General features: G+C 48.8%; 1 protein-coding gene across 7 annotated transcripts in view; it reads right to left on the reverse strand.

Annotated features, from left to right (window-relative positions):
* Window positions 1–23,843, reverse strand: part of Adck1 (aarF domain containing kinase 1) — a 92,718-nt gene that overhangs the window by 50,023 nt on the left and 18,852 nt on the right. For all 7 annotated transcript variants that reach the window (XM_087911591.1, XM_087911597.1, XM_087911590.1 and 4 more), the window contains exon 4: window positions 8,238–8,441. In XM_087911591.1, coding sequence (XP_087767717.1) covers window positions 8,238–8,441 — 204 coding nt within the window. The remainder of the gene's footprint in view (window positions 1–8,237; window positions 8,442–23,843) is intronic.

The raw sequence follows: 23,843 nt of genomic DNA on the forward strand, positions 1-23,843 counted from the left end.
GGAATCCTCTGGTTTCTGCTTTCTGCTGGGTATACACTACACTGATTAGCAATGGTGAGTGTTTTGCTCAAATACTTATTAGCCACGTGTGCTGTGTCTTCTTTTGAGATCACCTGCATATTTCTTGCTGCTTTTGAGACAGGGTCTCATTATGAGGCTCTGGTGGACCTAGAACTCATTATGTACACCAGGCTGGCCTGGAACCCATAGAAATTCTCCTGCCTCTGCCTCCCACGTGCTGGGATTGAGGGAACATACATCACATATATTTCTTAATAAGTCTTTTTCTTTTTCTATTGAGGTTGGGTAAGGGGTTTTTACTGTGGATTTTACGCCTTCATTGAGTAGATAGCCTGCAGATACTGTCCCCGACTCTGCGGGTTCACTTCCATCTGTTGACTGTTTTCTGTGTAGAAGCTTCTTCATTTGACAAGATCCTGGTGATCTAGTTTTTGCTCTTGTCTGTGCTTTTGAGGTCTTACCTAAAATACCACTGCCCCGCCCCAGGTCCTGAAATGAAGCATTTCCAAACTGCCTATATCCTCCAGTCTTTACCCTAGCCCTACTAATGCACAGGCTCTTTGAACATCCCACCTACAGACGAGGGAACCACGGCTAGAAAGATCAACCCCAGGATGGTACAGAGCATCTGGAACTCAAGCAGGACTCCAATTCCAAGCCAAATAGATTCTCCATTCACCTAACACGCCACTGCTAAGCATGTCTGGATGCAAGCCCTGGGCAGTGCCCTGAGGAGATCCCAAGATGTCAGTGCAGAGATGACCAGATTACGAAACAAGGCATAGGATTTGGGTCTATGTCATGTGCTTCAGATCTACAAGACGGTCCATCTGACCTGCCTGAGGAGGTTAGGGAAGGTTTCAAGAAAACGGAAACAACCCAATTCCAGAATTCCACTGAACAACATTTATTAATACCAACTGTATACCAAGTCCAAGTTGGGAACCATTAGAGAGCCAGTACTGGAAAGTGGCCAATTATAGGTGTCAAAAAGGGTCACTGAGCCAGGCAGTAGTGGTGCATGCCTTTAATCCTAGCACTTGGGAGGCAGAGGCAGGTGGATTACTGTGAGTTCGAGGCCAGCCTGGACTACAAGAGCTAGTTCCAGGACAGGTTCCAAAGATACAGAGAAACCCTATCTCAGAAAAAAAAAAAATGGGGGGGGGTGTCACTGATCCTGACCAGGGTATCCAAGGAAACCACAGACATCTCCTGGGAAGCTGCTCCTCAGGACCCCTCCTGAAATCACGGCTAACCTAGCAGACAAATGGTCATGGTGGTGGCTAGACATGGAGGTTCAAAGAATGGGAACAAATCCACGGAGCACATGGGGAGACGAGAACAGAATGACACAGGGCAGATGTGGGAGACGGCTCAGCAGTCAGAGGACTCAAGATGCTCGCAGAGGACCCAGGTTCGGTCCCCAGCACCTATACGATGGCTCTCAATCATCCGTAACGCCATCCCAGGGTATCTGACACCCACCTCTGACCACCATGGGTCCCAGGCATGCATGTAGGCAAAAGATTCTTCCACATAAAACAAATAAAAAATAAAAATAAAAGGACAGGAGCCCAGGATGACCCAGGCAGGACAGGCTGCAAGACTAAGAGGTTCAGCAATGCCTGCTCCTCTCGCTGTGGGGCTCTCTTGACAGCCAGAAGGCCCACACGAGCCTGGGTAGATATGACTCATCAAGAAGTTACAATAGACTGGGCATAGTGGGGTATACCTTTAATCATAGCACTCAGAGGTGGATCTCTGTGAGTTCAAGGTCAGCCTGGTCTAATATAGTAAGACCCAAAACAGCCAGGGCTACATAGTGAGACCCTGTCTAAAAATAAGCGGGGGGGGGGGGGGGGGGGGGAGACTAGAGAGGAATCCAGAGCAGAGACTCAGCAGGCAGAGAGGAAGGAGCAGACTGAGGAGGACTGGGCAGGAGCTGGGGGATATCAAAAGAGGACCAACCAGGCTGCGTAGCCACCGCCTCGCCTCTCCTCCAGTAACTAATGGCCAGCCATTTATTGTGGCTGACATTAATGCTTCCCGCCATCCGTCTCCAACTCATTAAATTACCATTTTGTGGCCAAAATCTCTCCCTCTCATAATTGATAAAAATCTCCTTTTGATGTTTGGCATTATTGGGGGAAAATGTTTTTTATTCTTCATTGTGTTCTTAATATAAATGTATTTTTTATCAAGATCTGCTGGGAAGGCAGGACGAGGAAAGCCAGGAGGAGGGGTACTCTCCTCCCGCCCCACACTGATCCTTCTGTTCCCTTCCCAGAACACTCCCTTGGTGGCCTTCTTAGAGACACTCTGGGGAGACAAGCCAGGTGCCGGGACAAACAAGGGTAGCATTCAGGCCGGGAGAAGCAGGTCAAAGGACAACAGCTGAGCCCAACAATGGGATCTACAGATGACTGTGGGCCAGAGAGGCTAGCTGAGACCTGAGAACAGACAAGCTGACCTCATCGGGCCCCTGCTGGAGTAACAGCACCCACCGGGAACAGGGAGACGAGCAAGGACTCCCAGGGGCTAACACCATACCTGCACAGGAGGGGCTCAGTAAATACATGTGCATAACAGGAGGACAGGGAGCAGACAGATGGGCACCTGTCTGCTCACCCGTGCTCACCCACAGCAAGGCCACCCTCAGCAGAGTCTGCAAGAGAAGAAATGAGAACTAAGAAGCCCAAATCCCCAAAGCTAATAAACCAGCAGGGAGTTTGGCTCCTGCCCATCAGTTCAATACAAACATCAAATGTTGTGTGAGAGTGGGACCAGGGGTCCAAGCACACAGCTCACCTTGAGGGCCATGTGGAGAACTGGGGAGGTTTATCTGGGCACCATCCTGGCCTGGCCACTGTGCCCAGACACCAGAGCGAATGCTACTGTAGATGGACTTTTCTCTTTTTTTTTGTTCTTCTGTCCGGTGCTGAGGTCAAAGCCAGGGCCTTGCGAAAGCTAGGCAAGCACTTTCCCACCCAGCTACACTGGAAACTCAAAAGCTGGCCCTTGGGTTTTGAAACACTGTCTCACTATGTAGACCAGGCTGGCCTCCAACTCTCAATCCTCCTGTCTCCACCTCCACAGTACTGGGATTGCAGACCTTCCCATCCAATTTATTAGGAAAACAGGTTGCCCTCCATATGTGAGTGGGCCTCGTGCAATTAGATGATATCCCTGAAGCAAGAGGGAATTCTGCCAGCAGATGGCCTTCACATTTGAACCTGAACTACAGCACTGGCTCTTACAGCGATTCTGGCAGGGCCGCTCTGCCAGTTTTGGACTTGCTAACCTCTATAATCAAATAAACCAATTTTTAAAAAGCCAATGTATCTCTCTATGTATTTACATACATGCATAGTATACATGCATATAAAAATACATATATTCATCTCCGTTCAGTTTCTCTGACTAACCCAGAGTAACACGGGAATGAAAATGTCCCCAGCCCTGGCAGAGAGCTAAAAGCCTGAAGGAAGGACTGCCTGCAGAGGACATTTTGTCCTGCTTCTCACCAAGGTCTCCCCGAGCCAGCGGCAGTCCTGTGTGTCCCTACCCGGGCTATCCCCTCCCCTACCTGCCCTTCCTTCCTGTCTTTGTTCTGGCTGGTCTTGCACCCCACCGTGTTGTCTCTCTGGCCACGATTCCCAGGTTGAATAATCAACTGACATCTTTGGGGCCGGAGCTTCTTCTCTCTTCTTCTGAACTTTCAATGCAACCCGAGAGAAACAAACCACCCTCCACATGTTCCTGTGGGCGTGTCTATCTCGTCCTCATTGACACCCCAAGATCTCTTCTGAGTCTCCATAGACACTCCAGGCATGCATTCCACCAAGAACATTAAATACCTGCAATATACAGCATTCATGAAAACATGATGCACTCAACCCTGGCAGCGATGGGAAGCCACACAATAAAGCCGCTTCTATATTCCTACACTCCTGACAGCGGAGTTCAAATGCAGAAGACTGACATAAACGTGTTCCGGAGGACATCAGCCACACAAGGGCTTCCCCGAACAAAGGCATTCCCAATCGACTCTAGCCAGTGACCTCATTCTCTTTAGCTTCTCACACAGTTCCAGAGGTGAAAGTCTATGTTCCATGACAACAATAAACCCCCATCATTTCTCCTTTGATTGCTCTGTTTTGCTTTTCTGTATTTCAATGAAGTTTCATTATACAGCCCAGATATGTATAATGGTCCTCTGATGGGAGATGTCCGTCCATTTGTATATGTGTTGTTTTTATTGGTTGATAAATAAAGCTGTTTGGGCCAATGGCTTAGCAGAGTAAAGTCAGGCAGGAAATCCGAACAGAGATATAGAGAGAGGGTAGGCGGAGTCAGAGAGACGCTATGTAGCTGCAGAAGGAAGAAGACACGCTGGAACCTTACTGGTAGGCCACAGCCTCATGGTGATACACAGATTAATAGAAATGGGTTCATTTAAGATTTAAGAGTTAGTTAATAAGAAGCCTGAGCTAATAGGTCAAACAGTGCTATAATTAATATGGTTTCTGTGTGATTATTCGGGTCGGAGCAGTCTCAGTTTACAGTGCTCAACCTCTGAGTGTGACCAGGCATTTATTACCTAGGTCAGTCTACCTCCCGCCATGGGGTCTGGAATGAGGTAAAACCATAATTGGCCACATCAGGGTCTAAAAATAATTTCCTTTTCACATATTCCAGCTGTTTTTAGAAGCAAGGAAAAAAGAAGGAAGGAAACGGTGTTGAGCCATCTAAAAGGCTGTTAGAACTGGTGGGAGGCCCCAGGGGGTACCTCCCCACGTGAAGAAGATGTAAGGATGGGTTCATGGTTATCCAGGGAACTCATACATGAGGTCAAAGACTGGGTGGGGGCAGGAGGTGCAGAATTCTTGCCTCATGATTAGGAAACAAAGAGAGACAGAATAGGGCTAACAATTCCCTTCAAGGGTCCCTGTGATGGTCAGTCTTAGCAGTCACTGTGATGGTATTTAGCATTATCACAGAAATGAACCTCCGTGTGTCTGTAAAGAATCCTCTCCGTTGGGTTAATTGAGGTAAGAAGACCCACCTTGAAAGGCCTGTGGCAGGCTGGGGTCCCAAGCTGAATGAGGAGGCAGAGCTAATGAGCAGCATTCACTGTCACGGGCTTCCTGACTGCAAGTTCACATGACGGCCTCCCACTCCTGCCACCGTGCATGATGGCCTTCATGACGGACTGCGCCCTCAGACCGAGAGCCACAATCAACCCCTCCTTCCTGGCGCTGCTTCTTCTCAGGTATTTACCACAGCAATAAGAAAAGTGTGACTACAACAGTTCCCCATGGCCTAAGGTCCTCCGGGGGGCCTTTCTACTAGAGGGAGAATGCCAGGGGTCCAGGGCCCAAGCCTTCAAAACACAGACCTTTAGAGAACAAAACAGCCAACAGCCTCATGACTTAGGCCTGCACCTGCCCCCCTTCATGGTGAAGAGGTGTTAGTCTGGCTTCCTTGGGCCATGTCCAAGAATAAAAAGAGCCTGAACCTCATTCCGGGCATCCCTTGGCAAGAAAGGGGCGGGGTTCCAACACACACCCTTGACTTGTGAACTTAGGTGCCATCTGCTGGCCAAGGAAGGTACTGCATTTGGACCTGTCGCTCTAAGGGTAGTCAGGGAACAGGGCTGACTTAGTCCAAGCTATGGTTACTTCTGAGACAGCAGAAAATATCCCTTTCTTTAGGGACCAAATCTTAGGCCTCTTCTGTTTTTTTGTTTTGTTTTGTTTTGTTTTGTTTTTTGGTTGTTTTCGGGATAAAGTTTCTCCGTAGCTTTGGAGCCTGTCCTGGAACTAGCGTGTCCGTGCCACCACTGCCCGGTTCGGGCCTCCTTCACTTAGCCAAATGAAGTCCTTCGATGACCTTTTCTCTACACGGATAGGACCATCTGATGCCAAGGAGCTGGGATTCATCTGGAACCAAATGTAACCATGGAGTTAAGAGTCCAGGGATGCTGTAGACTCCATCTTATGCACCATCCCTAGAGTGGAGACACCCTCTTAGACCAGCCCTCACTACCTGGAACAGGAAATGACTCGAGTGTACAACTGATGTTCAGGGACTCTGTGGATGGAAAAGGTCCTGGAGAAACACGTGAAAGCATCCTCCGCTCCTGCCCACCCTTGCTGTAGTCTGAGAAGCAGGCGTACTCACACAATCTTTGAACTTGGGATGATCTTAAACTTAACTTTGGCTGAGGAGGCAAGGACTGGGGTGCTAGGAAAAGGGTGATATATGATATTCAGCTTCTATATCCTAGAAACGAGGGGCGGAGCCCGGCTGCCATAGGAGGGCCTGCAGCTGGAGGGGGCAGGAATCAGCGCAGCCTGACAATGCTGTCCCTAAAGAGAGAGTTCTTCCCAAGCAGCATCATGGGAGGGCTTGGGGGAGGAGAGAGCGCAGAGTGAGTGATTTCCTCCGCCCTCACACCCCCACACTCACCTACCCTGCCTCCCACACAGCCCCTTTCCCCTCCCCTCCACCCACAGATGAAAAAGTGTGTCATCAGGGAACAAATGCCACCTTCCCAAGGGGTGGGGGGACTTCCTGAGTACCTATGGCACCGAAGGTTTCTAAGCTCCCCAGCGATGAGCCTCTCAGAACTGTGACCTGGACACCACTCTCTCAAGAGAACTAGAAACTGGGGCAGTAGCCACAGAGCCACTAGGCTTAGGACTACTGGCTAGAAAAAGCTGGAGAAGTCGGCCTGATACTCAGGAGACATCTTCCAAACCCAGGCACCCTGCAGCCAGCTGGTTGGCCCACTGTGACTGCTGACACCTCTGACCTGTCACTTCCCTCTACCCTGGCCTGGTCTAGAAGAAGCCACTAACCTATTCTTGCCCCAGCCCTCACCCAGATGCTTCCAGGGGTGAATCTTCTACCACCCCTCTCTCACATGCACCCCTGCTGAGCTGCCACATGCCAGCCGTGATGCACTCAGCACTGTTATTACAGTGAGTTCTTTCGTTTTAGCTTGGGAGGGAGGTGAATCTCACACTGTTGAAAGCCAGAGGCCAACAGTCTCAGCAAGAAGCAAAGGCAGGCCGGGCTAGCACCAGGTCAACCCTGACCCTGCTGTCCTGGGCTCCTCTATCCCAGCCCTGCTGCTCCTAGCCTCCAGCTTTCTCCCTGACTCCAGCCTTAAGTCGGGTCTGCCATTCATTCCTTCTCTCTCCTTCTGGAAGAATCATTCCTCAGAGTTGGAGGCATCTGTGCCTGACCCAGGCCCCACAGAATCAGACCATGAGCCTCTGCAGGCCAGGCCATCGCTGGAAGGCAGGCAGCCCTTCTCTGGGTGCTGGATACTTACCACCAGCTCTAAATATCAGGGGGAAAAAAAGCAGTACTGATCTTTATTAACCTCGCTTCCTATTCTCAGCCTTGCCTTGCATAACCTAGGAAAAGTCATTTGTCAAACACTGGACCCTTCTCTACACCTCACTACTGCGAGGCTACAGGTCCAGGGAAAATGGATTGACATCGTCTTCATCCCTAAAGATTTTCTGACTTGCAAAAGAAAGGCCTGTAACTCACTATATAGACCAGGCAGGCCTTGAACTCACAGAGATCCACCTGCCTTTGTTCCCCAAGAGCTGAGATTAAAGGCAGACATGCAGTACCATGTCCAGTAGACGCCTTCTGAGTGACAGAGACTACTGGAAATAGAATGGAGAAGGACCTCGGACAGTAAGCATTCCATGTCTGAAGATCAAGCAGGCTGGATAAGTGTCTACCAGAACTATCCCAGAGGAGCCAATGCAGTGAGCTGGACGGTCTGCTGATGGCATCCTGGCACAATGTGTTACCCCTCAGCTGCAATGGAGTCTGCACTAGTTCTCACCTCACACTGCTGTGAGGACTAACTGTGACCGTTTCGCACACGACACTCATCAGCATGCAGTAAACCCCGAGGAGCTGACAGACAGTATTAGGTCAAAGCATCCAAACCACCTTAGGTCACCGGCCAACACTGCTGAATACGGACATCTCATATTTCAGCTGATATTTTCTTCCTGATGGTCACTGAGGCTCCTTCTAGCTTCTAGCTTAGCACTGAATGTTGCTGAGACATTTGATTCCACATCAGTGATGGCGCCTCAGTACCCTAGGCCCAGGCTGCAGGAACTCTTTTATAAGGGCTCCCTTTTGTTCCGGTCCCTCCCTGCTCCAGAACAAGAAGGTACCTCCTTGCCCAGGTCTTCCCGGATGACCTGTCGGACCTCCTGCATGCTGCTCTGCGGGGCCTGACTGTGCAGCACCTTCAGCGTGCTGGTGTACTCTTCCGGCAGCAGGTAGTCCAGAGCCCCCAGGTGCTGGCCCACCTTGATGAAGGTGCCCCTATTGGCACAGCAGAGCTCACAGAGACGTCTGGCGGAGCGGAGGTGCACCTGCAAGAGACAGGCAAGCCAGAGAAGTGAGAGCAGCCTGCTCCCTAGACAGTATTCCCTTCTGCCTCTCTGCTCAAACACCTTTGTTTACTCCCCAGTGTCCAGGGCAGGTACATTCACAGACACACACACACACACACACACACACACACACATACACAAGCACGCACACACGTACACACACACACATACACACACACATGCACATACACATGCACGGGCACACACGTACACATGCGCACACACACACATGCACTCAAACATGCACATACATGCATACAAGCATGCAAACATATGCACACGCATTCATACACACAAACACACATACAGACACATACACACGCACACACAAACATATGCATACACACATGCGTGCGCGCGCGCGCACACACACACACACACACACACACACACACACCTCTTTTCATCTTTTACTTTCCTGGTCCCCAGAGAAGTCAATTCCAATCTCACACTGGGGCCAGCCTCTGCACACAGCCTGGTGATTCCAGTCTCCTCCCATTCTATCAAAGTTTAACTGGACGGAGCCTGGCTCACCACACAGCTATTAACCAAGACAAACCTACTGGCTCGTTCAAGGGTATACCGAGCTCATCCTTCTGCCACCTACTCCTCAGCCATCTAATACTTCAAGTTGTTTGCAGCTCCACCACTGACAGGTTGATAACAGGAATGATAGTAAATAATAATAACTACTCATAAATATATCATGTTTTTTAATCCTCAAAGTAGTTCAGGGAGGCAGAGTTGATACCTTTAAAAGTAAGAAAATCAGTTGTCTTATTTAGAAAATAGAAACAAATATCCAAGGAAAGGCTACAAAGCACTCCAAGTCTAGGGCTTTATTCCCACACATGGAGCAGACAGCTGGGCAGGTTGTCACTGACGGGACCCTTCATTTACACTCTGATCCTACTAGGGTTGAAAGGCATCGCTACATGCACCCAAGATGGTCCTCCTGGGTCATCAGCCCAGCACAGCTAAGGTCTTGAGATTAGGGAGTCCTACCTTATTAGGTGTCAGATCCCGGAGTTACAGAGAGTTGTGTACTGGAAATTGAACCCAGGTCCTCTGGAAGAGCAATCAGTGCTCTTAACTACTGAGCCAGCTCTCTCACCTGGGAGCTACAGCTTCTGAGTAAAGATGGGCCTTGCGGGTAATTTAGGAGACAAGGAGCCCCAGTGTGTTATGGGGACCTGTTATCTTCTTCTACCAACAAAGTAGCAAAGGAGTTTGAACCCTGAAGACAGACTTATACTCTCAGGTGCCAAGAAGAAGAATGATGTAATTAGCAATAAACCCATGTGAAGAGTTAACCCGGATGGAAGAAATGTCTTCCTGTAAATTTAGTTGCCAGGTGAGTCACATAGCACACTGTTCCTTTAGATAGTAGTTCTCAACCTCTGGGGATCAAACAACCCTTTCACAGGGGTGGCCTAAGACCATCGGAAACACAGACATTTAAATATGGGTCATAACAGTAGCAAATTGCAGTTACGAAGTAACAACAAAAATAATTTTATGGCTGGTTGAGAACCACTCTTGTGATAGTAAGAAGAGAATGCTGGGGGCTGGTGGGGTGGCTCAGCAGTCGAGAATGCTTGCTGCTCTGGCAGAGGACTTGGTTTGGTCCCCAGCACCCACATGGGAGCTCACAAACCATCCGTAACTCCAGTTCCAAGGGATCCTGTGCCTTCTGAGCTCCGTGGGAACTTGGCACGTGCATGGGGCACACCCACACATGCGGGAAAACACTCAAACACACAGGATAAATAAAAATTTAAGAAAAGAAAAAATAATGCTGCAGCCCTGAACACCCCCATCCCAGCTCCAGGCTGTCTTCAGGCCCACAGGGACCCATTTATTTCCAACCCTGTTGTATGGCTCTGATGCTCATCACAACCCATTCTAGGGGAAAGTTATGGTCCCACAACCCCACCCTCTCAGTGGAGTCCTCCAGCCTTGAAGCAGAGGGGGTCCAAGGGGCACCAATAGTCTGCTTCCTCTAGCAGGAAACAGTAAGAAATTACTCTGGACTTGGAGAGTGACCCCAGAGTTAGAGTTGGGAGATCCTCTTGCGAAGTGGAAAAACGGGGAGCTGAGGACGCAGCTCATCAGGCAGAATGCCTGTCTAGCATCCATAGGGCTCGGTTCAGTCCCAGAACCACAAAGAACTGAAACCAGGACAAAGGATCCAGTGTCAGACAGCAGAAGGACGTGAAGCTGGGTTAAGCAGTGGCCATAGCTGTCGGGGCTAAGCTGGAGTTCTGAGACGAGATGATGTGGGCTATTGTGGGCAAACAACTCAGAATGTGTGAGTCCGTGTGAGGTCAGAGGCCAACACAGATATCTTCTTAAATCACACTCACTCCAATCTTTGAGACAGGGTCTGCACTGAAGCTGGAGCTCGTCCAGTCCTCTACGCTGGCTGGCCAGTGAGCTCCAGGGCCCCCACCTGTCTCCTGACTCCCCCAAAGCCGCCATCATGGGTGCACACCACTGGGACACCCAATTTTTATGTAGGTGATAGGAATCCAAACTCAGGTCCCCATGCTTACACAACAGGCACCTTACCAATTAGGCCCCATCCCCTGCCCCTAGAAGATCTTAGTAAATCAAACCCCTGTAAATGGAACCATCCACACTGCCTCCCAGCTATGGCTCCGCCTCTTCTTTGATCCCAAAGCTAGGCATTAGGTTTGGGCAGCAGGGGGATTCTTTAAGGCCTAAACAGAGGCCAAACATTGCTCTTAATGGTTCCAGGATCCAGAGACATAAGCAGCCAGCTAGAGTAGGCACTGCTCAACCCAGAACCTCACAGGTTGGTGGTGGCCCATACCCTCCACATCTTGGGGTCTCCTTCTGTGAACCAACCACCGAACTCCATAACGTGCTAAGCACCCAACCGTCTGTCCCTATGGTTAGCTTGCTGTTATACCCACCAACCAGTTGCTCTGTCAGCCAGCAGGCTGCCCGAGAAGTGGAAAGAACTCGGCTACCTCATCAGAGCCAGCCTTGTTCTCTGCCCCAGCATCTCCACGAGTAACTGCTATGTGTGTTTACTGTTACCGCCATTAGAGTCTCATTGGACCTCTTTTAAGAGTTAGCCATCTTTCACTACTTAATAATTCTTTACATCCAATTTCCTCCATTCAAATTACTTACGTAATTAGAAGCTGGGTGATACACAGGGCTAAACCCTGGAATTAAATTTGCAATGATTAAGATGAAAATTGAGGGATTTTTCAGATCAAGGGAACTACTGAAGCCAGTGTGTGTGTGTGTGTGTGTGTGTGTGTGTGCGCGCGCGCGCACATGCATGCACACATCACTGTGTGTGAGCCACTATGTGTGCAGCATATGTTGCTATGTGTGCTTGTATGTTGTGGGGTGCCCTGGGTGCATGTGTGTGTATGCACATGTGTGTATCAATGGCAGGCCTGCCCATTGTACTCTTTAAGCTAAATTCCCATCTACACGTCCCTTTGGCTGCGAGTCCTTAGAAAGCATTAGCCTCATCCTGTCTAGCTCCTCAAAAAAGAAACAGGCTTCATTGTCACTCATCTGTGGCTTGAAACAGTGACAAATGTGTATCTTGACACAAAGGAATGGTCACCTTCAAACACTGTCTAAGCAACACAGAAATCCATGGTTCACCCAAGCCCAGAGAGACCAGCCAACCCTGGCTCGACTATTACCTGGCACATCAGCTCCTGGGTACAGAGGCTATGTGTGCCTACAATATAGTCTGTGTAGCTCAGGGTAAGTCACCCAGCCACCAAAAATGGTGACAAAGATAGGTCATATACTCACAAAACCGGAATCCATGAAACTGTGTCAGCACCTAGTGCAATATGGTACCCTCATTTCCATTAAAGAAGCCCTGAGGTCACCTTCATCTAGCTTCTAACACACACACACAAACACACACAACACTCAGACACAAGAAGCACTGCCACTTACAAAAAACTTAAAACATTCTGTTATGGTGAATACCCCAAATGCTGACTAGCAGGGTAACACTTCAGGGTCCCTGCACTGCTCGAGCTCCCACAGGTCCACTGTCCTTTTGGACAGAAGCCAGGCTCATTCTAACATTCAGGAAAGTTTCATTCCTGACTTAATGCGAAGTTTCTGGCTTTCACTCACTCCATGGTGCCTGAGCCTGCTGGTGGCACAGAATCCATGGAGGAATGGAATCATCTTCCAGCCATACACATACGCTTGATGAACGAAGCATCTCCTGACCTCTTCACCCTCTTGAAGCACACATCTTTGAGCTCAAGCACACCCGGAAGTATAAGAGAGATGAGGTGATAGACAAGACTAACCAGTCAACTTCCTGTGTCAGAAAAATGGTCTATGGCCCACAGAGTGGCTAGAGAGTTCTAGGCCCTCTCCCAAAAAGGAAGAGATGGAGCAAGGGAAGAAAGGAGGGAGAGAGGGAGAAGATAGAAATACACATAGAAGCAGAGTGTTATTCTAAACATACAGACTTCAGGATCCCCTCAGAGACCTCCCAATTCCTGCCTCCTCCTCTGACGTCTGGTACCCATCTGTTCACTGGACCACAGTTATGACCTTACCTAGGACCTGGCTTCACTCATCAATTGGATGGAAGGGCGCAGCACCTCCTCGCCAAGATCCCCAACACCTGCCTCCCATCCCCAGTGGACTTTCACGGAACAGCTGGCATGGTCTCCCTGCCCGGGCTCCTTCTCCTTTCTCACTCCCAGTTCAATAAAACATGCCTTATGATTACCTCATTATCACCTCGCTGTAATGAGTTTTAATCTGGTCCATATTAATTAAAAGCATTGTTATTCGACAGCTTGGTTTGTGGTTTGAGAGGGGGGACAATGAATGACTAATAAGATAAACTCAGTGCCTATTAATTACTGATTTGAGTCAATGGAGCAAAGGCCCAAGCAGGACTATTCTCTTTCTCTCTCTCTCTCTCTCTCTCTCTCTCTCTCTCTCTCTCTCTCTCTCTGTTTGAATCCCTGGGAGAAGGAGCCCTACCTCCCCAAACTTGGCCAAAAGATACCAACATCAGACTGAATCCACAGGGACCCCATCAGAACTGATCAAGTTTGGGGATATCATGAGACAAGTGCCCCACAAAAGATGGGAAGGAGTGGGGGTCAGTGAAAGATAAAGTCATAGATTCTAAACGGAGCCAACTGATCTTGAAGGTGATTAAGTCTATTGCCATGTCTGGCAATGTCGTAATGAGCTCACCGCACTGCGCATTAACATGTGCCAAAGAAGACAAAGGTGAGCACAAAGACAATGACAATCAACAGCAGCATCACCGTGGGCAAGTTACAGAACGTCTCACAACTCGGTTTTCACATCCACAAACAATAGCTACCTCATGGGGTTGCTGGGAAGCGAGTCATATATGTGCCGCTCTCTGCCAAAGCAGGTATTTCTATACTTGTTGTAGGGGAATCCGAGAAACGTTTTAATCAAGTATGGTAAGATACATAAGCACTGACATAATTATCATGAAGGAAATTTTAGAATTTTTAGTCACAAATCCCCAGACGTCATGGCATGCCACATGGGGTGATATCGAAAACTACCAGGGTAGGTAGAAAACATGGACAGAAGTCTGTTGTGGATTCCATAGGAAAGACAGGGGAGACAGAGCAGCTTAGGACTGGCTGGTTTGAGTCGTTGCTACAGGCTCTGGAGCTCAGAGCTATGGCTAGTTGGCTGGGACCTGACCCTGGACATTTAGAGCTAAGGGAATGAGGCCTTGAGTGTAAGAGCTGAATGGAAGAGGCTGGAGAATAAGGACTCAGTAGGTTTGCCAATGAAAGTCGCAGTGCCAGGAGACACTAGCTCTCTTCAGACTCAGTCACTGAGAGGAAAAGCCCTTCTAATGCCTACAAGGAACTAGGACTTCAAAGCACGCAAGGAGGATAGAAAATTCCACAATAGCTAACATGATCCTCTAGCTTTACTCCCTAGGCAGCCTCCTCCTGTCCCACACACTGCGGGCACGAAGGCCAGCATCACCTGCTGGACAGAGCCAATGGCCTCTCTGACATCACACTAATGACCAATCAGTGTCTCAAATATAGCATGTCCTTCCCACCACACCATGACCATAAAACATGATCCCTCCCACCCCAGCCCCAGGCTTCCCCACCTAAGGGAATGGCAACTCTAAACTTGGGAGTCTCCCAGGCCATAGACCTTGATGTCCCAAAAAGGGGCTCCCCTTACCTTCACATTCAGAACATAAAACAGTGCTTTTCAAGACCCGGTGCACTGTGCAATGAAGGAAGAAAGACCCAATGGTGGCCAGGAAGGAAGATGGACCCCACAGTGGCCAGGAAGGAAGATGGACCCCACGGTGGCCCCGCTTAACTGCAGAGTCTCTGTGAAAAGGACTCTCGAGTTAAGGAGATGGAGTTGAGTCTAGAACGAGTTCACAGGACAGGAGAGAGAAGTAAAGAGTAATAAAGGAAAATTGGCCCTCTGCACAGAGCCAGTCCCCTGGTAGTCAGCTTAAGGCTGACCAGCACACAGACATGCAAAAACTGCCTGAGTCCAGAGAAAGAACAACCCCAGAAATTAGAGTTAAGTACCAGGACTTACATGTGGCTTGGTCTTACATCCAGACTAGAAAAGTCTTGTAATCTGTGGGACACTGTTCATACCCAAGAAGTTCCAGCCTTGGTAACTAGCCAGAGATAGCCTAAATATTGCCTCATTCATGACTACGAAATATTAAAGCAAGACCTGAAAAGAAAAACTAACCATCCCCCAGAAACTCAGCAATGCCCTAGATCAAATGTCTATAGCATCCATTACAGAAATATATAACACCCATAAAGAGAAGTACAGTATCTAACATCTAAAGGAAAATTAACAGATATGCAGAGGATTAAGGAAGCATGGCATATTGTGTGTCATGAGAAGAGGGACAAATACCAAACAAGATCAACTCAGGCCCAAAACCAATGTGACAGTAACAAATGCCACTGAAGACAGCCTGGTGATGCAGGCCTGGATTTCCAGCACTCAGAAGCTGAGGCCAAAGGATCCCAAGTTCAAAACTTGCCTAATCTATAAAGTGCATCTAAGCCCAGGTAGGAGGACTGCAAGCTGGACAATCTGGGTGCATCGTGCCGCCGTACTTCTAAAGAAGAAACAGAAGTTAAAATAGATACTTTCCAGATCAAAGATGTCCCTAGCTCCTTCTATAGGCGATGGGGTTTATCGCAGCAGTGTAAAGTAACTAGAAGGAACTCATCATGTAACTCCAGCAGGTGTGGAACACGCGTGTAGACCAGGCTGGCCTCAAACACACAGAGATCCGCCTGCCTCTCCCAGGTTCTGGGATTAAAGGTGTGCACCACTGCATCTACATCTATCTGACTTTCTCTGATCATGGATTCTGGGATTTGAACTCAGGTCCTCATGCCTGTATGACATGTGCCATCTCCCCAGCCCAATACCTGTACTTAACTGGGAACAGGGTTTTAGACTGAAGAAATTAGTCTCTAGTGATGGAATTCAAACTGCTGACAATGATTGAGGGAGGCAGGAAGCAAAGAAAGTTGTCCCAGCATCCCCGGAATCCGCACAAATGAGCTGTCATGACAGCAAGCGCTCAGCAAACGAGCTGCAAAGTTAAGAGAATAACGACGTTGTTACTGGCAACTCGCAGCTCCTCCTGCCAAAGAGCAAGCCTGCCTCCGCAGATGCCCACAGGAGCTGGAGACCCGCACTCTTCAATCTGGAGAGCAACCACTGGCCACTTGACAGGGAACCTCGTGGCCAGAAAAGCTACAGAGAACCTTCCTTTCCTCCACCTGCCCCTTAATCATGCGTAGTGAGAAGATGCGTAATTAATTTGTCCTCACAGTCGCTCTGTGGCCAGGAAAGTGAGGGCATTTCTGGAATGGCGATCACAGACAAGAATAACAAACGCTAAGACCATGAGCAGAATAACACAGCAGCCAGCCTGCCTCCTCTCTTTCCTCTCTGTGCTTGCTCAGGATACTGGCCTGGATGTGGGACGGCAGTCTCTTCTCATAGCTATACAGCCCTGTGCTTTCGTGACTGATGGTAGGAAACCAAACCAAACCTGCTGCACACTGTGAATATGTATTATTCTCATTGGTTAATAAAAAACTAACTGGCCAGTAGCCAGGCAGAAAGTATAGATGGGACATCCAAACTGGGAATGCTGAGGAAGAGTGGCAGAGGGAGTGGAGTCGCCAGGAGACACAGAGGGAGCAAGACATGCTGAGGACAGGTAAAGCCACAAGTCACATGCGATACATAGATTAATAGAAATGGGTTAATTTAAGTTGTAAAATCTAGTTAGCAATGATTAGCCTGAGGTATAGATTGAGCATCTGTAGTTAATATAAGTATCTGTGTGGTTATTTGGGAGCTGCTGATGGAATAAACACTTCCAAAAGTTACAGTCAAGAAGGCCTCACTCTTAGAAAGGGCACGAGGCTGGGCAGCAGGCTCAGGGGCATGTGAAGGGTATTAGGTAGGGAATCTAGAGAACTGACCACAGGTAGCAATTAGAAGATGTGATCATCAATGTGACAGGGTCTGGAATCAACTAAGGGGCATGCTTTCACAGAAGAACTATCTGAGGGGGAAGACACGCCCCAAGAGTGGAGAGTACCGTCCCACAGCCGCCCAGAGAGAAGGTGATCTGAGGAGATGGTGGTGTTGCCTTTGCCTGCCTGCCTCTGCTTCTTGAGGTTAAGTCCCTCTACTCTGTGGCTGTTGCTGCCACCGCTGCTGCCATCCTTCATCAACGTTAGAACCCAGTTCCTTGGGCCTTCCTATGAGGACCGAAGATCAGTGGGTCCATCCTAGGAATCTTCCAGATCTTTGATGTCAGACTGAGCAGCAGAGGCATCCATCCTCCTGCACTCTCGGTCTTTCCAGTGAACAAACAGCCACGGCTGGACAACCCAACCTGTCCACATCAGCCAATCTAATCATTCCACTTCAGACACCTTCATGCTCGCTGCTCTGCTCCTCTAGAGCGGAGGCTGTCGACTGTGGGTCGCAGCCCTCTGTCTCCAAAAATATTTATATTGTGAGGCATAACAGCAGCAAAATTACAGTTATGAAGCAGCAGTGAAGATAATTTTATGGTTGGGGGTCGCCACAACGTGAGGAACTGTACTAAGGGTCACAGCATTAGGGAGGTGGAGAACCACTGCCCTAGAGAATCCCAACTAACACAGACGACATTAACACTTGTTAATCTCATTACGTGTACTTATGACACTGTGATTCCTTAGCAAAGTGTCCTGATTTATTTAAAGTTCTCCAGCAGTAAGCAAGCAAAAGAATTATGGCAGCGTATTTTAGGTGGGGGCGCCAGGTACAACATTCATGGAAAGAATGGAATGTAATATAATGTAATGTAATGACATTTGGAATTTTTCATAGGGAGATTTGTTTTCTTAACAGATCCAACAGCAGTTCACAGTCCTGCAGAAGAACGGAAGCTTGCTAATAACCCCATGATCTTGATAGTGAGATTAGCGGCATTGCTCAGGTGCACCCAGGTAATCTTCACAGCGCTTGGAAGTGAAAGACAAAGGCAGAAGAGAACCAGGGAGACGGCAGCACAAGAACTGGACCAGATGCTGCTGGCTCTGAAGGTGGGGAGAGAGACCATGAGCCAAGAAACCTGCAGCATCTCTAAAAACCAGAAAAACAGTCAGGTGTGGTGGCACACGCCTTTAATCACAAGAGAAGCGAGGGGGCAGGGCAGAACAATCTCTATGAGTTCAAGGCCAGTTTGATGTGTGTCACGAGCTCAAGGCCAACCAAGGCTACACAGTGAGACCCTGTCTCAAAAAAGAATGGAAGGAAGAAAAGAAACAAAATAGAAATCAGAAAAATCAAAAAGCCAAGAGATGAATCCTCCTCCAGAGCCGTCATACGGAACACCACCTTCACTTTGTCCCAGAGGATCACTCTGGGCGTCTGACCTCCAGCATCCCAAGTCTGTATTGTTTTAAACCACCATTCAATAGTAACTTGTTACAGTAACCACAGGAAACTAACACAGAGGCTGTCCTGAAATGCTTTATTTCTGAATTGAGGTTTCTAAGTGAAATCTAGCTCACAGGGAGTCTCCAGCTTTAGGATGGGTTCTTGGAGGCTATTCCCATGCTCTGGTATACTGGCTCTTCCCAACCCCAGCCTCCCTACCTCTGCCCTGCAATCCCTGAAGCTCCCCTCAAGGGTGGCTTGTATTCTGCCATTGCCCGGCAGCCCTGCAGGGAGCCTGGTACAGGCATGAGGAAAATTAGAGTCACATAAGAGCATTATGGCATCTATCCCCGACCATCGCTAGAATGACCACAGTGATGTCTAAAGGTCACATGACAGGGATCGTCCACCACTTTCAGGGGCAGACCTTGGCCATGTCCCAGCATGGGGGCTGGAACCTCTTGAGAGAACCCATCATCAGTGTGGCAAGGTAACATAGATACAAGGAAGGAAGAGGCACACCTAGCCCCAGTCAAGGCCACTTTTGCACAAAGCCCCAAGAGCAGCAAAGCCAGCTCTGACAGCCTCCCCCTATCCTCTTGCTGGCTGCTGGACAGCTCTTCAGACACAGCCCAGGTCAGAGAGCTCTCCTTAGCTCCACTCTCAGTGGTTCTTTATCCTGTGACTACATTTTCTCTCCTTTAGGACACTCAACAAGAGCTCAAAATATCTTGCTCGTTCCCTCGACAACTCATCTAAGAATATACACTGAGCCTACTGTGCCAAGTGTACCAACACAGCAGCAAGCAAGAGAGGCCAGGCCCTTGTCCTCCTGGAGCAAAGTGCTCTTGTGAGCTCCCCAGCTGTTGCTCACCTCTTGTCCCCTCAAGAACAGAGCACTGTATACCCAGCATCCCACAGAGTGGCAGGCACGCCATAGATGCTCCATTGGTTCTATGAATGTTTATGCTTGAATACTCTGCCCAATGATGAAGCACAGCATGGAGATGCCCCGCCCCCATCATACAGACAGTCAGGATGGAGATCCATTCCCTAAAGAACGGCCTAGGTTGAGATGAGGGAAGAGGCAATACCCCAGTTCCTAAACTCCTTGGTCTTAAATTACCCACCAACATGTGCCACTGTTGTCAGTCAACAGTTTATTTGTATATTTAAGCAAAATTATTCTGCTAATTGGACATATGTCTCATGGTTCGACGAGGCAGAATCTATTATAAGGTCTTGCTGTCGCAGGCAGGAGCTGGGAGAGGAGTTTTTATTCGGGGACAGGAAGAGCGCTGAGTGGATTTTAATTTGGTAGAAAATAGCTGCTTGGGGCCACAATAGTGAGAAGGAGCAGGAACGAAGAGCAGCAGCAATCGAGCAGTGCTCTGAGTGCGCAACCAGACCACTTACGCAGTTGCGGCGACCACCTACGCAGCTGCGGTGCCTTCCTCCACACTTCACTGGTGGGGTCACGCCATCCACAGTCCTATGTTAGAGGGCCGGTCACTGAGGCAAGAGCACCACATCCATCATGCCTGCTCAGGTATGAAGCTGTCCTCACAGCCCCTGACCTGAACTGCTGAACGGTCAGGTGGGAGAATTCTTAAATCCAAGGTGAAGAGACCAAAAGGCTTCAGAAGAAATGGCCAAGAGCTCAAGGGATGGTGGGTAGGCAGACAGCAGACTATCAAGACTTAACAGCCCATCCTCTCTGATACAACTAGCAAATCCATGCCTGTGTGGCTGCAGGCCTGAGGAGGGCTGGGCGCGCCCAATCAGGAAGTAGTGGGCACAGGTTTGGGAAGGACTACACCTCGCAGCTCATCTGAGCTCCTGGGGTGTGCTGAAGAGCAGCCTACCTCCCCAACACAGAGAGAGAGAGAGAGAGAGAGAGAGAGAGAGAGAGAGAGAGAGAGAGATATGCAGACACATCCAAGCCCCTGGAACTTAAAATTGTGACCTTATTTGGAAAGAGAACTTTTGCCAACATTACTAAGAATTTTCAGATGTGATCAGCCCAGAGTACCTGGGAGAGGCGGGAGACATGTCTATACCAATGACAACTGTCCCTACAGGAAAGGGAAGGGACAACGGAGGCCGAAATTGGAGAGATGCAGCCATGGGAGCTCCCAGAGTAAGCCAAAGATTCTTCACTAGGACCCTGTAAAAGCACAATCCTCTTAGTCCTTTGATTTCGAACTTGAGGCCTCTGAAACTACAGGAGGATGTGTTGCTGTGTTAAGCCACTCATTAAGTCATTTGTACAACAATCACAGGGAGGTAATTAGTGGTGACCCAGTGATTAGCTGTGGACCCCTAGACAAGCCACTTAAGGAGCCTGTGGCAGTTTCTTCATCTGAAAGGGGACTGACTGGGAAAGAAGGGACAACCTGGAGGAAGGGCAGAGGAGAGATCCGTGCAAGCGGGAACAAACACGAACAAAGTCTAATGACACATGTATGAGGGTGACATTGGGGAACCCAGGGCTTCGTATTCAAACCTAGGAATTGACTTCTTAAGCTTCTTTACAATAGGAACTACACAGCTGGATGGTCTAGGACAGATGACAGAGTCCTTAGCTTCGTACCTGTCTCATAACTGCTGTTCAGATACATGTGAACACCTGCTCTCAGCATCAGAGAGCCTGTCTTTGTCAGGCTGAGATGCATCTAAAATGGGCAACAGCAGGTAGAATCTTGGTTTCTGCAATTCCTGCCTTGCTGAAGGCCTTGAATTAGGTGCAATCTATGTAAAAGAGGAGCGAGAGAGACTGGCCAAATGCAGCAGGGGAGAGAAGATGGCCATGGTGGGTGGGTGCCAGGCAGAGTCTGGTCCAGCATCTCTTACAGATGGCTTAGGCTTGCTTCTCAAAAGGTGACCCTATACCAGTGACAGTGTGAAAGGGGGGTTCAATAGACAGAACGCTATTTGCATGTACATTAAAGAAGAGAGAGGGCCAGCAAGACGGCTCATCAGGTAAAGACACTTGCTGCCAAGATTGAAGGGTTCAGTCCCCAGGACCCATATGGAGAAAGGAGAGAACTGACTCCTGCAACACACACACACACACACACACACACACACACACACATATGCATACACGCACACATGCACATATGCATGCATGCACATACACACATGGTCATGTGCACATATGAACACAAACAAATAAGTGAAAGTAATTTACTTATTTACTTTATGATTTTAAAGTGATGACTTGTTGTCGAATAATCCTCTTGTACACTGTAAAGATTTGTCACTCAAATTGGTTTAAGAAAACACTGATTGGCTAGTAGCCAGGCAGGAAGTATAGGTAGAGTGACAAACTAAGGATGATGGGAAGGAGAAAGGCAAAGTCAGGAGAGTTCGGCCATTCCTGGAGAGAGCAAGATGGGCATGCCATACTGAAAAAAGGTACCACCACGTGGCAGAGCATAAATAAGGAATATGGATTAACTTAAAATGTAAGACCTAGTTACTAATAAGCCTGAGCTATTGGTCAGGCATTTATAAGTAATATTAATCCTCTGTGTGATAATTTGGGAAGCAGCTGCTGGGCATTTGGAACTGCATGGCTCCAGGACAGGAAACTTCCACCTACAAAGGCTCACTGGTTAAGAACACTGTTGCTCTCGAAGAGTACCCAGGTTCAACTCGCAGCACCCACATGGTGGTTCACAACCACACATAAATCCAGTTCCAGGGGATCCGATGGCTTCTTCTGACTTCAGTGGGCACCAGGCACACACATGACCACACATACATACATGCAGGCAAAATAGGTACACATAAAATAAAATAAATAAGTCTATTTTTTTATTTAAAGAAAATGAGTTCTAAACTGTAATTTTACCAATATCAGTTGTTAAATGTTTCACATATTTGAATATACAAGGTCTATATGCAGATATGATAAAACAGGGTGCTATTAATGGCTAAAGTCCCTAGGCCACTAATGAGCCTAGACCAGGTAAAGAAGGTACCGGCATGTCCTTGGGCCTACAGAGAAAGGCCACCACAGGTGAGCCCAGTCTCCAGGGAAAAGCTGCAGTCCTACCATACTTCCCCCCGAGGGAATGCAGGGTCCCCTGAGCCTCCCAGACTGCCAATCCCAGGATCACAAAGGCTTCAGGCTTAGTGCCCCTGCAGAGAACTGCACTGATGTGTGGTGTTCAGGAAGACTTGGGGACACAGCAGTCCAGAGGAGATGCCAGCTCAATCACAGACTGCCCTCCTCACCCCCAGAGACCCAATCCTCAGGTGGCCCCACCTCGGCACAATACACGCAGCTCGGACTCTGCAGGATTTATCACAGGCGCTGAGAAAGCCAGCCACAGAGATAGCAGGGATTCAATTTTCCTTCTCGATGCAGAAAGTTCACTCATGATAACCACGGGAAGCAGAGAAAGGAGGTCTTTGGGGCACAGGGTGTGAAAATTCACTGAAAAGGACCCACACCGGGTGAATGGGCACCTCACATGCAGAGAAATTGTGGCACAATGACACAGTCCCCACGCTCCAGATGAGGCTTGCTCCAGCACGCACCCACCCACACTACTCTGCTGGAAGCCAGTTGCTGACAGGGGTCAAACGCAGTAATTCTAGCCAACAGGGCAGAGCCAGAAAGACAGAGCTGTCTTCCACGCCTGCTTGGCCTCCCCTGGCACACAGTAGGAGTGACTGGAGGGCAGAGATTGGGTCTCCTTCCCTGCATAGCTTCTGAGCCTCAAGCAGCACCTAGCATAAAACAGGTCAGTTCAAATCAGCTAGAGAAAAACGGTTTGGGCTAGGTGTGCTGGGTGTGTATCCCAGCACACAGAAGGCAGAGGCAGCAGATATCTGTGAGTTTGGGGCCAGCCTGGTCTATAGAGCTAGTTCTAGAACAGCCAGGACTATTAAACAGAAAAACCCTGTCTCAAAAAGCCCAAAAAAAAAAAAAAGGAGAAGGAAAGTGGAGGAAGAGGAGGAAGAGGAAGAGGAAAAAGGAGGAGGAGGAAGAGGAGGAGGAAAAGGAGAAGGAGGAAAAGGAGAAGGAAGAGGAAGGAGGAGGAGGAGGAGGAGGAGGAAGAGAAGAAGAAGAAGAAGAAGAAGAAGAAGAAGAAGAAGGAGAAGGAGAAGGAGAAGGAGAAGGAGAAGGAGAAGGAGAAGGAGAAGGAGAAGGAGAAGGAGAAGGAGAAGGAGACGGAGACGGAGACGGAGAAGGAGAAGGAGAGGAGGAGGAGGAGGAGGAGGAGGAGGAGGAGGAGGAGGAGGAGGAGGAGGGAATGAATGAAAGAATGGTGGGGTGGTTTTGGGCAGGGTGGTGCTCACATCTCCCAAGAATATTCCTGAAGAACCACGCGTTGCCACAGTTCCCCCTTAGAAAGCTCCCTGAACAGC

The sequence above is a fragment of the Myodes glareolus genome, chromosome 11 (assembly GCF_982192425.1).
Source record: "Myodes glareolus chromosome 11, mMyoGla1.1, whole genome shotgun sequence".
Taxonomy (NCBI): Eukaryota; Metazoa; Chordata; class Mammalia; order Rodentia; family Cricetidae; genus Myodes; species Myodes glareolus.